Here is a 14,024-nt window from a genome sequence, read left to right as displayed (position 1 = left end):
ACAACAATATTACCTGAAACTAAAACTCCTACAAGTAAATAATCAACAACAAACACGGAAGTGACAAATCCGTAAGTGTGCTTATATGTGTGTTTATGTGTGTGTATGTTTATATGTGTGTGTATGTGTGTATGTTTATGTGTGCGTGTGCGTGTGCGTGTGTGTGTGTGTGTGTGTGTGTGTGTGTGTGTGTGTGTGTGTGTGTGTGTGTGTGTGTGTGTGTGTGTGTGTGTGTGTGTGTGTGTATGTGTTTTACGGGAACTCAAATGGGGAGGGTTTTGAAAAAAGTTATTGATGAATTTGGACGAAACTTGGTGGACGGGTTGGGGGTCTGACAAGGACGATTCGATTCGATTTTGGTGAAGATCTGAATGTGGATTCGGATATGAGAATTATTTAATTTCTTAAGTGATTCTTCACCATTGGGAGATCGGTCAAAAACTATACATTAGGGGATATCTCAAAAAGTTATGGATGGATTTCGACGAAACTTGGTGGATCAGTTGGGTGTGTGACAAGGAAGAATCGATTCAACTTTGGTGAAGATCTGAATGTGGATTCGGATATGAGAATTATTGAATTTCTTCAGTGATTCTTCACCATTGAGCGATATGGCCAACCAGGCGGACGTATGCCCTCCACTGAGTGCCGTTCTAGTTTATGTGTGTTTATGTGTGCGTTTGTGTTTATGTGTGGTAAAATGAGCGTGTGGCGGACACGAAAGCTCACTGGCGTGAGGGCATCATTCCACGCACCAATTGGGCGGCGGCCACGCCCGAGGGGTAGGCGTGGCCGTGGGATATACACCGGGCGCGCAGCCCGGAGCTCTCCAGTGGTACAGTTGAGCTCTTATAATAAAGACTCTTAAACTTACCGCGTTGTCCGCTTCCTTCTTGTTGTACAAGTAAGCGCGCGTAGCTCCGCGCTTCATTGGTGACCCTCCGACGTTCTGGTCAGCCGTCGCTGACCACCCGAACCCGCCACAGCAATGGCAACCAACGCAGTCCAAATGAAACTCCCCGAGTTCTGGGAGACGCAAGCCGAAGTCTGGTTCCTGCAGGCAGAAGCCCAGTTCCGACTTTGAGGCATCACGGTGGACGAGACCAGGTACTGCCACGTGGTCGCCTCCCTCGGGCCTGGCACGGCCGCCCGCGTCGTGTCGGTCCTGAGGAACCCACCGGCCAACGGCAGGTACGAGGCGATCAAGCGTCTCCTCCTCGCCACGTTCGGCCTCACGGTGGACGCACGGGCCGACCGCCTCCTGGACCTCCCCGAGCTCGGTGACACGCGACCGTCGGTCCACATGGACCATATGCTGTCGTTGATGGGCGACGAAACCCCGAACGCTCTTTTCCGGGCGTTATTTCGACGCCAGCTGCCGGCACGAGTCCGCCTCGCGTTGGCCGGTTCTGTGACGACGGAACCCCGAGCTCTCGCTGCCGAGGCCGACAGGTTCTTCGCGGCTTTGGAAGCGCAGGTGAGTTTTGGCGCGGCCGTTGCGCATCCCGAGGCTGACCCTGATGCTGATGCACCACACCTCGGGAATCCCGAGGCTGATGCACACCGCGTGGCCGCCGCCACGCCACGCCCACCACCACCGCGAAAACCGCGGCCTCCGCCTTCGCCGCAAACCTGTTGCTATTTCCACGCCAGGTTTGGCCACAAGGCGAGAAATTGTTGCCCGCCGTGCTCCTTCGGCAAGTCGGGAAACTACAAAGCCAGCGCTCGGTAGCGGCCCTGAGCGTCGGCCATTCCGGCAGCCTTCTTTTTATAACGGACACCTTGTCCGGGCGCCGTTTCCTATGCGATACGGGGGCACAGGTGAGCGTTATCCCTGCCTCTACGTCCGACAAGCACACCACGGGCCGGGGCCCCGCGTTGCTTGCCGCGAACGGAACACCCATACGCACATTCGGGAAGCGCTGCCTCTCCCTGCGGTTCGGAAGGCAACGCTTCGCGTGGACGTTCGTAACCACTAGTGTCCCCATGGCACTGCTCGGTGCGGACTTCCTCTGTGCACACGGGTTGTTGGTCGAAGTGAAGAACAGACGTCTCGTCCGGGCTGAAACGTTCAGCTCGCTTGCTTGCGCGCTGAGCAGCTCGTTGAGCGGCTCACTGAGCGGCTCGCCAAGCGGCTTGCTGAGCGGATCGGTCCCGGCGAGGTTAGTTTGTACGCTTCCAGCAGCGGACGACTTCACCCGCCTCCTCGCCAGCTTCCCGGCCCTTACGCGGCCCACCTTCTCGGCGGGGGCCGTCAAGCACGGGGTGGAACACCACATCCCCACCGCCGAGCCACCGGTCTACGCCCGGGCACGCCGCCTCGAGCCGACGAAGCTCGCGGTCGCTAAAGCGGAGTTCGCTACGCTGGAGCGGCTCGGCACCGTCGGGCGCTCCGAGAGTGCTTGGGCGTCGCCGCTTCACATCGTGCCAAAGCCCGGCGGGGGATGGCAACCGTGCGGGGACTACCGGCGCCTCAACGACGCCACCACCCCCGACCGCTACCCCGTCCCCCACATCCAGGACTTCTCCGCCCGGTTGGCGGGCATGTCCTTCTTTTCGAAGGTGGACCTCATACACGGCTACCATCAGGTCCCCGTCAGGCCGGAGGACATCCCGAAGACGGCGGTAATCACGCCGTTCGGACTTTTCGAATTTCTTCGGATGCCCTTCGGTTTGAAGAATGCGGCTCAGGCGTTCCAGCGACTAATGGACAGCGTCTTGCGCGACTTGGATTTCGTCTACGTCTACCTGGACGACATCCTCGTCGCCAGCGCGTCCCGTGAAGAGCACCTTCACCATCTCCGCACGCTCTTCGAACGTCTGGGCCAGCATGGTCTCATCGTGAACCCCGCCAAGTGCCGGTTCGGCGTCGCCGACATCGACTTTTTGGGGCACCGCGTCACCAGGCACGGGGCCATCACCCTACCGGCCAAGGTGGAGGCGGTGAAGGGGTTTCCGCGCCCCCGCACGATCAAGGGGCTCCAGGAGTTCCTGAACATGGTAAACTTTTACCATCGGTTCCTGCCCCGCATCGCCCAGCTCCTGCGCCCCTTGCACGAGGCCCTCCGAGGGAAGCCGGGCAAAGGTGACGTTACCTGGACCGAGCAGATGGACGCGGCCTTCGCAGGCGCGAAGCTCGCCTTGGCTAACGCCACCATGCTCGAGCACCCGGCGCCCGATGCACCGATCGCCCTCACCACCGACGCCTCGGACTACGCGGTGGGCGCTGTGCACGAGCAATGGGGGCGTGGTGCTTGGCAACCGCTGGCATTCTTCAGCCGGCAGCTTCGCCCGCCCGAACGCCGCTATAGTACCTTCGACCGCGAGTTGCTCGGGCTTCACCTGGCGGTCAGGCACTTCCGCCATCTGCTCGAGGGCCGTGCGTTCACGGCCTTCGTCGACCACAAGCCACTGGTCTTCGCGATGGGCAAGGTCACCGAGCCGTGGTCGGCCCGGCAGCAGCGTCACCTCTCGGCCGTGTCCGAATATACAACGGACATCCGGCACGTCGCGGGGAAGGACAATCCGGTGGCGGATTGCCTTTCCCGGTCCGTCGCCCACGCAGTCCATCTTGGCATCGACTATGCCCGGATGGCGGCGGACCAGGCCGCCGACCCCGGCGTCCAGGCCTTGCGGACCGCCGTCACGGGCCACCGCGTCACCGAGGTGCCGTTCGACGGCGCGGCCCTCTTGTGCGACGTCTCCCTCGGGTGGCCTCGCCCCATCGTGCCCGCGGGCTGGCAGCGCCAGGTTTTTGACGCCATCCACGGCCTGTCCCACCCGGGCACAAAGGCCTCCCAGAGGTTGGTCACTGACAAGTTTGTCTGGCATGACCTCTGGAAGGCCGTCCGCGGCTGGACCAGGACGTGCCTCTCGTGCCAGCGCGCGAAGGTGCACCGGCACACCCAGGCCCCATTGGCCCCATTCACGGTGCCGGAACGAAGGTTCGACCACGTACACGTGGACCTGGTGGGACCTCTGCCCCCCTCGCGGGGTTTCACCCACGTCCTGACAATGGTGGACCGCACCACCCGGTGGCCGGAGGCCGTGCCTTTGGCGGCGACGACGGCGGCGGACGTCGCACAGGCGTTCATCGCCACCTGGGTCGCCCGGTTCGGCGCCCCCTCGGACATCTCGTCCGACCGTGGCCCCCAGTTCACCTCGGAGCTCTGGGGGGCGGTCGCGCGGGGGCTCGGGGTCCAGCTGCACCGAACCATGGCCTACCACCCCCAGGCCAACGGCCTGTGCGAGCGGTTCCACCGCTCGTTGAAGGCCGCGCTCCGGGCCACCCTCCGCGACGGCGGCTGGGTCGACAGGCTCCCCTGGGTCCTGCTGGGCCTCCGGACGGCGCCCAAGGACGACCTGCACACATCCGCGGCGGAGTTGGTCTTCGGACGAGTTCCTCCCCGACCCCACGGCACCTCCCCGACCCCACGGCACCATGGTCCGCGGCGCAGGAGCGCTCCGCGCTGCAGGAGACAGCCCGGAGGTTCGCCCCGGTGCCGACGGCGCACCACGGGCACCCGCCTACGCACGTCGCCCCGGAGCTTCGCACTGCGGAGTACGTCTTCGTCCGGCACGACGCCCACCGGACACCACTGCGGCCCCCGTACGATGGGCCTTTCCGCGTGCTGGAGACTGGGGTGAAACATTTCACCTTGGACATCGATCGGCGGTACTCCCGACCGTGTCTCGGTGGATCGCCTCAAACCGGCCCACCTCGACGTGGACCACCCACAGCCCGTGGCTCGGCCCCCGTGTCGGGGCCGCCCCCCTGCGGGCGGACCCCCGGCACCGCCCAGGCCCGCCGGCACACCGCCCCCCGGTCCTGCACCCATCCCGGGTGCAGCCGGAGGCATCCCAGCTGGCATCCCTGCACCCCGGACGCCACCGGTCGCCAGAGGGCGATTCGGCCGGGTCATCCGTTTGCCCTGCAAACTGGCCCTCCAGGTGCGCGGGAATTCTGGGGGGGCGCGTGTGGCGGACATGAAAGCTCACTGGCGTGAGGGCATCATTCCACGCACCAAGTGGGCGGCGGCCACGCCCGAGGGGTAGGCGTGGCCGCGGGATATACACCGGGCGCGCAGCCCGGAGCGCTCCAGTGCTACAGTTGAGCTCTTATAATAAAGACTCTTAAACTTACCGCGTTGTCCGCTTCCTTCTTGTTGTACAAGTAAGCGCGTGTAGCACCACGCTTCAAGCGTATCTTTTATTAATCAAGGTAAAAGGTATGTTGAATTGTGGTGCTGCGCACACAACTTGCTTGCCAAAGAGGTAGGCCACAACGCGTTTAATAAAACCAAGAGTCTTTATTATGAAAGCTCGAACTGCAGCACTGAGCGGGCCCGAGCTTAGAGCCCGCATATATTAGTCCGTGGGCTGAGTAGGGTTTACATGCACTCCCCCCCCCCCCCCCCCACAACTTAACTTCCCGGGTATGTCCATGTACCCCCCACCCTAGGGGTTAGGAAAAACCATGTTAACAGAAAAAAAACTAATTCCCAAGGTACCTCCCACGCATATTTTGATGTTACCCCCCCTGTGTCAGTGATTTCCAAAAATTAGGGGTAGGCGAAATTCAAATGGCCATAACCTTTTACCTAGTCATCCTATGGTTGCATATGACCCCTCAAAATGTTTGTCCCGGGACACTCTTTACAATGATATGTGTTATATGCAAATGAGATCACTAATGAGGTCATCAGAGGTCAAACTATGAGGGAATGAGTTTTTTTTCTGTTAACATGGTTTTTCCTAACCCCTAGGGTGGGGGGTACATGGACATACCCGGGAAGTTAAGTTGTGGGGGGGGGGGGGTGCACGTAAACCCTACTCAGCCCACGGACTATATGTGCCGAGGCCAAGCCTCGTCCCCGGGCGTGGCCGATCGGTCGATAGGCGGGGCATGCATTCCAGTTCCCCGCCTGGACGTTCGCGCCACCTGCTGGTGTGCTGAATTCGTGTACCTTGCTTGTGTCCGCCACACGCGCCCCCCCAGAATTCCGCGCACCTGAAGGGTGAGTTTGCGGGGAAGCCGGATGACCCGGCCGAAACGCCCCCTGGCGATGGGTGCCGGTCTGGGGGGGTGGCGGGACGGCAGGGCTGGGGGGTGCCGGGGGTCCGACCGCCGGGGGGCGGCCTTGACGCAGAGGCAGAGCCGCTGGCGTGGGGTGGTCCGGATCGAGGTGGGCCGGCTTGAGGCGGTCCACGGAAATGCGATCCAGGGCACCGCCGATGTCGACCGTGAAAAACTTGTCCCCGGCCTCCAACACGCGGAAGGGCCCGTCGTACGGGGGCCGCAGCGGTGCCCGGTGGTCGTCGTGCCGGATGAACACGTACTTTGCCGTGCGAAGCTCCGGGGCGACGTGGGAAGGTGGGCAACCGTGATGTGCCATTGGCACCGGGGCGAACCTCCAGGCGGTCTCCTGAAGGGCGGAGCGCTGTTGTGACCAAGGAGCCGTGGAGTCGGGGATAAATTCACCCCGTACCCGCAGTGGTTGCCCGAAGACCAGCTTCGCCGAGGATGCACGCAGGTCGTCCTTGGGCGCCGTCCTGAGGCCCAGCAGGACCCAGGGGAGTCTGTCGACCCAGCCGCCGTCACAGAGGCTGGCCCGGAGCGCGGCCTTCATGGAGCGATGAAAGCGCTCGCACAGGCCATTCGCCTGGGGGTGGTAGGCCGTGGTGTGGTGTAGCTTCACCCCGAGTCCTTGCGCCACCGCGGCCCAGAGCTCCGAGGTGAACTGGGGGCCGCGGTCGGACGAGATGTCCGAGGGGGCACCGAACCGGGCAACCCAAGTGGCGATAAAGGCTTGCGCCACCTCAGCCGCAGACGTCGCCTCCAATGGGACGGCCTCCGGCCACCGTGTGGTGCGGTCGACCATGGTGAGGAGATGGGTGAACCCTCGCGAGGGGGGCAGAGGTCCCACCAAGTCGACGTGCACGTGGTCGAACCGCCGCTCAGTCACCGTAAACGGGGCCAACGGTGCCTGGGTGTGGCGGTGGACCTTTGCGCGCTGGCATGCGATGCACATCCTGGCCCAGTCGCGGACGTCCTTCCGGAGGCCATGCCAGACGAACTTTGCCCCGACGAGTTTCTGGGATGCCCTCGCGCCAGGGTGGGACAGGCCGTGGATGGCATCGAACACCGGGCGCTGCCAGCCAGCGGGCACGATGGGGCGAGGCCGGCCGAGGGAGACGTCGCATAGGAGGGCCGTGCCCGCGGCGTCGAACGGCACCTCGGTGACGCGGAGGCCCGTGACGGCGGACCGCAAGGCCTGGACGCCGGGGTCGGCGGTCTGGGCCTCCGCCATCCGGGCATAGTCGACCCCGAGGTGGACCGCGTGCACGACAGACCGGGAAAGGCAATCCGCCACCGGGTTGTCCTTACCCGCCACGTGACGGATCTCCGTCGTGTACTCGGACACGGCAGAGAGGTGGTGCTGCTGCCGTGCCGACCATGGCTCGGCGACCTTGGCCATCGCGAACACAAGGGGCTTGTGGTCAACGAAGGCCGTGAACGGGCGGCCCTCCAGCAGATGGCGGAAGTGTCGGACCGCCAGGAGGAGTCCGAGCAACTCGCGGTCGAAGGTGCTGTACCGGCGTTCGTGCGGGCGAAGCTGCCGGCTGAAAAACGCCAGCGGTTGCCAAGCACCACGCACCCATTGCTCGTGCACCGCGCCCACCGCGTAATCCGACGCGTCGGTGGTGAGGGCGATCGGTGCGTCGGGCGCCGGGTGCGCCAGCATGGTGGCGTCGGCCAGAGCCAGCTTTGCGCCCGCGAACGCCGCGGCCATCGTCTCCGACCATGCGATGTCACCTTTGCCCGGCTTGCCCCAGAGGGCCTCATGCAAGGGGCGGAGGAGCTGGGCGACGTGGGGCACTAAGCGGTGGTAAAAGTTTACCATGCCCAGGAACTCCTGGAGCCCCTTGATCATGCGGGGCCACGGGAAATCCCTGACCGCCTCCACCTTGGCCAGTAAAGGGACGGCCCCGTGCTCGGTGATGCGGTGCCCCAAGAAGTCAATGGTGGTGACACCGAAACGGCACTTGGCAGGGTTGATGATTAGGCCATGCTGGCCCAGGCGTTCGAACAGCGTGCGGAGGTGGAGCAGGTGGTCCTCCCGGGACGCGCTCGTGACTAGGATGTCGTCCAGGTAGACGAACAGGAAAGGTAAGTCGCGCAAGACGCTATCCATAAGCCGCTGGAACGCCTGAGCCGCATTCTTCAACCCAAAGGGCATCCTTAGAAATTCGAAGAGGCCGAAAGGGGTGATGACGGCCGTGTTCGGGACGTCGTCCGGTTGGACGGGGACCTGATGGTAGCCCCGGATGAGGTCCACCTTCGAAAACACGGTCGTGTTGGCCAACCGGGCGGAAAGGTCCTGAATGTGTGGGACCGGGTAGCGGTCGGGGGTGGTGGCATCGTTGAGCCGGCAGTAGTCCCCGCATGGCTGCCATCCCCCGCCGGGCTTCGGCACAATGTGCAGCGGGGAAGCCCACGCGCTGTTGGAGCGCCGCACGACCCCCAGCCGCTCCAGCATGGCGAACTCCGCTTTCGCCACTGCGAGCTTCGTGGGCTCGAGCCGGCGTGCCCGGGCATAGACCGGCGGCCCGACCGTGGGGATGTGGTGCTCCACCCCGTGTTTAACAGCCACCGCTGAGAAAGTGGGCCGCGTGAGGGCCGGGAAACTGGCGAGGAGGCGGGTAAAGTCGTCTGCTGCCGGAAGCGTGCAAACTAAACTCGCCGGGACGGAACCGTCCAGCAAGCCGCTTGGCAAGCCGCTCGGTGAGCTGCTCAGCGAACAAGCGAGCGAGCTAAAGGTCTCAGCCTGGACGAGCCGTCTGCGCTTCACGTCGACCAGCAACCCATTCGCACATAGGAAGTCCGCACCGAGCAATGCCATGGGCATGCTAGCGGTCACGAACGACCATTGAAAGCGCTGCCCTCCGAACCGCAGGGAGAGGCAGCGCTTCCCGAACGTGCGGATGGGTGTACCGTTGGCGGCAAGCAACGCGGGGCCCCGGCCCGCGGTTCGCTTGTCGGACGTGTAGGCTGGGATGACGCTTACCTGCGCTCCTGTATCACAGAGGAAACGGCACCCGGACAAGGTGTCATGGCAAATCCACCATCCCTCACAACCCACAGGGCACATGAGCATTCGTGTATGGGGTTATGGCGGTGCAAACCAAGCCAGGGAGGGTTTGGATAATTGTTAGTGACTTAGCAAGATGACCATAGGTAACTGTAGAGTTAAGTAGCGACATGTACCTGTAGAGGGGACGTAGCAGATTAGTGGATTATAACGACGAGGGAGCGCAATAGTATAAGGGGCGACTGGGAAGCGCGAGTTTCAGAAGGGAGTAGTCAGCTTAGATGATGCAGTGTATGAGTGAGTAATTGTGATTGTGTGTTGCATTGCATGAATGAGCCTGGGAGGAAAGACGGGTGCATGTGCCAACAGGTGTACAGGTGACACCAGGTGTGTGGGCACAGGTGTGCAGGTGAAGCACAGGTGTATGGAATGAATGGTATGGAATACATGGAGCATGGAGTGAATGGAGCATGGAATAGATGGAATGGATGGTGTGGAGTAGAGTCCCTGTATAAAGAGAGTTGCGCCATGCGCTGACCCGAGATTTCTGCTCACGTGATTTCATGGCGCCATTTTGTGTCTAACTTCACCGTGCGTGAACGTCAGCTTGGTACGGGAATGTTGTTTATTGCCAAACAAAATGACTGGTTGTTCTGCTTTTGGTTGTTCAAACCAATCTGGGAAATATAAGATGTATAGATTTCCAAGAGATAAAGTCAGAAGACAAATTTGGGAAGCGAAAGTCAGACGAAAGAGCTGGAAAGCGATCGACTCCTCGAGACTCTGCCAGTTCTGAGTTTCACTTGTGAGGAGTGAACGGAGTTGTGATGAGTCTCACTTGTGAGGAGTGAACGGAGTAGTGATGAGTCTCACTTGTGAGGAATGAACGGAGCAGTGTTGAGTCACTTGTGAGGAGTGAACGGAGTAGTGATGGTGTCTCACTTGTGAGGAGTGAACAGAGTAGTGATGAGTCTCACTTGTGAGGAGTGAACGGAGTAGTGATGAGTCTCACTTGTGAGGAGTGAACGGAGTCGTGATGAGTTTCACTTGTGAGGAGTGAACGTAGTGGGATGAAGTGTTGGTCTGGTCAGAGTGTTGTATTACGGGCAGAGTTTTCTTACGGTCTGAATGTATGAATCATGTTCTGTACTGAATGTATGAACCAAGTTTTGTACTGAATGTTTACTGTGTTGGCCTCATCGTGTTCCTGGTGAAATTAAACAAGTTATGGTGAATACGACGTCTTATCTGTGCTTTTCCATATCTGTTCGACTAGACGAACCGTGCACACTGCAGGTATTTTTAAAAGTTTTTTCTCTGTTTAATTACGGCTTGGCGCAGTCGAAAATTAAGTGTTAATTAAGTCGCCAGCTATGAAACATATTAATCGATCAGGCAATATCCATCAGAGTTCTGGGCAAGGGTGTAGTAATAAATGAACGTTTCAATCTTACTAGATGCCGATGACGTTTTCCTTATGTCAGAGACAGAAGCTGACTTGCAGCTTGTTAAATCATTACAATGGAAATTGAATATAAATGTCGATAAAACTAAAGTTGTACACTATAGAAATATGGCAATACCACGTACAGAATTTGTTTTAAGTGTGTTAGACTATATGTCGGCTGGAAGTCCTACACCGGAATTGCTCTCGGCACCCTTTAAAAAATATTGGATATGCCCACACTCCTTTCTAAAAGTTATTAAAATTCAGAGAACGACAGCATTGGTTTGTCTTACTTATAATGTTAGCTCTTATATGCAGTGTTGGCTTGTAATATGCATTGCCATACCACTTTAAATATCACCACACAGCTCTTTTTCACGGCAATAGCTGAGTTTTTGACAAAACAAATATCACCTGTATGTAATAATAAGACTAAATATGTGTAGTAAATTTTTTTTTAGCAGGTTTAGAATATATCACCCCATATCGCGAATGTACATGTATATCTAATCCGACACACTTAGACACAAAATGGCGTCCAAATTTGAGTTGACACAACTCTCTATATACAGGGACTCTAGTGTGGAGTGAGTAATGTCTTCTTCTTCTTCTTCCATCTCCGCTTCCGGTCCGGTATGAAGAGGACGCAGGCGTCACATGCTCGCCGCTTCTTCGACCGGGCCACTGTCAGTTGCTTTCTTTTTTGGTGGTCGTGCGGATTTTTTGGCCATTGAGTCTGCCCTCTGCATAGCCCCGGCTCTGCTCCCTGCTTCGCCTGCCCGGCTCCTTCGCCTGCTCGCTGTTTCCTCGGGCGCGCTCTCGTGGGTTGTGACCATCGCAGCGGTTTGGTGGCGGTTTCCCGCCGTGATCAACCTTGGCCTCGTGATCGTCTCTTTGCTCCTGCCTGCCCTCTGCTTGGTCCCGGCTCTGCTCCTGGCTTCACCTACCTGGCTCCTTCGTTTCCTTGGGCCTGCTCCCGTGGGTTGGGACCATTGTTTCACCTCCTCAACCTTGGCCTCGTCTCGTCTCTCCGCTCCTGCCTGGCATGGCTCTGCGGTACTCCGCCGCAAGCCTCCTTCTGCTCAATACCCGCTCCACCCCATCATGCATCTCTGCCATCAAATCAAATGGACTCCTCCGACGACCCAGGTACATTCACCGTGGCTCCGGTCGTAAGTTTGTTTATTTGCAATCAGGTCACTCCATCCCCGTCCTCTGGTCGGCTCAGCGCACTCTCACTCTTCGTCCCAGCGCACATGGTCACAGCAACGCACACAATCGCACCTCCTGCCTACGAACACTGGCTAAATCACCTGAATTCATCTCTGCTGTTCAAAACAACATCAAGCTCACCCTGTTCAACACCCGGTCCCTCAACAACAAATGCCTCATCCTGAACGAATACATCCTGGATAACAAACTGGACTTTCTCTGTCTCACCGAAACCTGGCAACAACCTCTGGACTACTACACACTCAACCTCACCACACCCAATGGATATTCCTACGTCAATAAACCACGCTCGGAGGGCCGAGGTGGTGGAATTGCTGTTATCCACCGTCAAGACATCAAGACCAACCTCATCTCCATCTTATCCTTTTAATAATGCCATCGGTTGCTATGGCAGCGCGGTATGAATTAAATCATGGAAACATTTACGTTCCCCAAGTGTACTTTGTCAGGTCTGATGAAGGGAAAATTCGGACCCAGGACCGTGTGTACAATGACTTGGCAGGTGATAAATTGTGTTATAATTGCGTATGTAATAAATCGACAATCCTTTAAACAATGGCATATTTTGAATACATCGTTTAGTTAGTAAAACGTTGAACATGTGTAGTCATCAATTAACAAGCGTTGTCGTTATAATTGCAAATATTTATTTATTATTATCGGCGATAAAACGCGGTCGCTCCACGTGACACCCAAGCGAACCCCAAATGTCCGCAAAGCGATAACGCTATCGATATAATGTTACACTCCGGACGGTTCACTCCATGTTGGCAATGTAAGGGGGGGGTGAAATCTTATGGGCGACGGAAGCGCCGCCCTTTCTGCGGAGCGAGTCCCGAGATTTGCATCACGCCGCACACCGGAACACGCAAAGAAGAAGGAGGAGGAAGAAGAGGAGGAAGAAGAAGCTATGTGAAGACCGGCTCCATCGGCGAGGAAGAAGAAGAGGAAAAGGGATAAGAGGAAGAAGATGCGACTAGGGTGATAGTGGGTGATGTGAAGGAGTAAAACAATAGGAACCTCGACCAGGCCGGCGGGCCCTGAGGCGAAGCGTGCCGTTCGGAGCAGGACGACCGATCACGGAGCGACCGCAAGCCGAGCTGCCGTCGCGGCCTGCTGGGTTGGTGTCGCCCGAGCCCGCAGGATCTCTGGTGGATCGGGACGACGCGTATGAATCTCGTTCTGACTGGAAGCCTTAGTCAGCGCGGACAGCCAGGGGAGCCGAGAGCGGGAGAGGTTGGCGGCGGCGGCGATGGTGCTCGGCGGGAGCGGAGAAAAGATGGTTCCTCATGGCGCGGCGCGCTTCGTGATCGCGCTCATACTGCGGATGATGATTTCTCCGGCACGCGGGTAAGGGTCGGCCTTTTTCCGCACGGACGCACTCCATTTCACGGAACACCAATTACATCGCACCCCACAGACGCACGCATGTCATGTCTATGTCTCTCATTATGACTTCACCGATAACTTTGCGTTCGAGTGACGTTCGAAGGACCGTAAAGGTAAACCCCATTGATCGTGATTGTAATCACAGCGACCGCGTGTCCCACCATGTCTCACCTGCCCAGTTGGTTCGTCTGCGTTCACAATTGTTCACTGGCTCAGGGCCTGGGACAAAAGGTTGGAGGTTGGAGCGTGGTGCGTGGAACAATGAGCCCCTTGCCACGCCCCCTCGTACCCTTGCCCCGCCCCCTCGCATCCTCTTTGCCCCGTCCCCTTGCACCTCCCTCGACCTCCTCGTGTTTGTGATTGATCAATACCCAGACGCTTGTGTGTCCGCTTACCAACCATGTCGGGAAAGGTGCACTTGCACCGTTCCCAGTAGTGTGTGGTTACCCCGCCACCACTGATTGCTTGAGACGGCGCACTCCTGTGTGATCCACCACGCACCATTGGTGCTGAACGCCATGCCTCTGAGTGTGGGGTCCGACATGCTGCTGTATGTGCCTACCCTTGACTGCCAGCCGCGTGCGTCCCTGGGTGAGCACGGTCAAGCGGATTTTTGCCGCACACCCCTGAGTATTGGAATGAAAGTTCGTGTGCTGCCCACTCTTGGTGGCAGGGTACCATATGTTGTGCTGCTTACCCTTAGTTGAGGGGCTCCATCTGTACTCTGCACCTTCGCTAGATGCATGTGGGCCTTTTATCCCTTTGCCACCTGTTGCTGGGTGTGCGGCAAAGCTTGCTGCTATATCTGGTGCTGTGCTGTTCTGTGCCGCCTGCCCTTGAGTGCAAGGTGCCGTCCATCCCTG

The 14,024-nt window shown here is 58.5% G+C and overlaps 2 protein-coding genes across 3 annotated transcripts in view; one reads left to right on the top strand and one right to left on the bottom strand.

The window, feature by feature from the left end:
* The window catches only part of LOC137439699 (uncharacterized), a 52,802-nt gene extending 39,327 nt beyond the window's left edge, over positions 1-13,475 (bottom strand). Inside the window, exon 1 of one of the 2 annotated variants that reach the window (XM_068135714.2) lies at positions 13,333-13,475. The gene's annotated coding sequence lies outside the window, so the exon portion shown is untranslated. Of the gene's footprint in view, positions 1-12,792; positions 13,098-13,332 lie in introns of those variants that run through there. The other variant, XM_078768053.1, reaches the window with a different exon arrangement.
* LOC137439700 (gamma-aminobutyric acid receptor subunit gamma-1) overlaps positions 12,990-14,024 on the top strand; it is an 85,534-nt gene continuing 84,499 nt past the window's right edge. The window contains exon 1 of the mRNA XM_068135717.2: positions 12,990-13,122. Within this exon, the coding sequence (XP_067991818.1) occupies positions 13,025-13,122 (98 nt within the window). The 5' untranslated portion in view covers positions 12,990-13,024. The remainder of the gene's footprint in view (positions 13,123-14,024) is intronic.

This window comes from Myxine glutinosa, chromosome 14 (assembly GCF_964187855.1).
Source record: "Myxine glutinosa chromosome 14, kmMyxGlut1.1, whole genome shotgun sequence".
Classification (NCBI taxonomy): domain Eukaryota; kingdom Metazoa; phylum Chordata; class Myxini; order Myxiniformes; family Myxinidae; genus Myxine; species Myxine glutinosa.
This window is presented reverse-complemented; position numbering and strand designations above follow the sequence as displayed.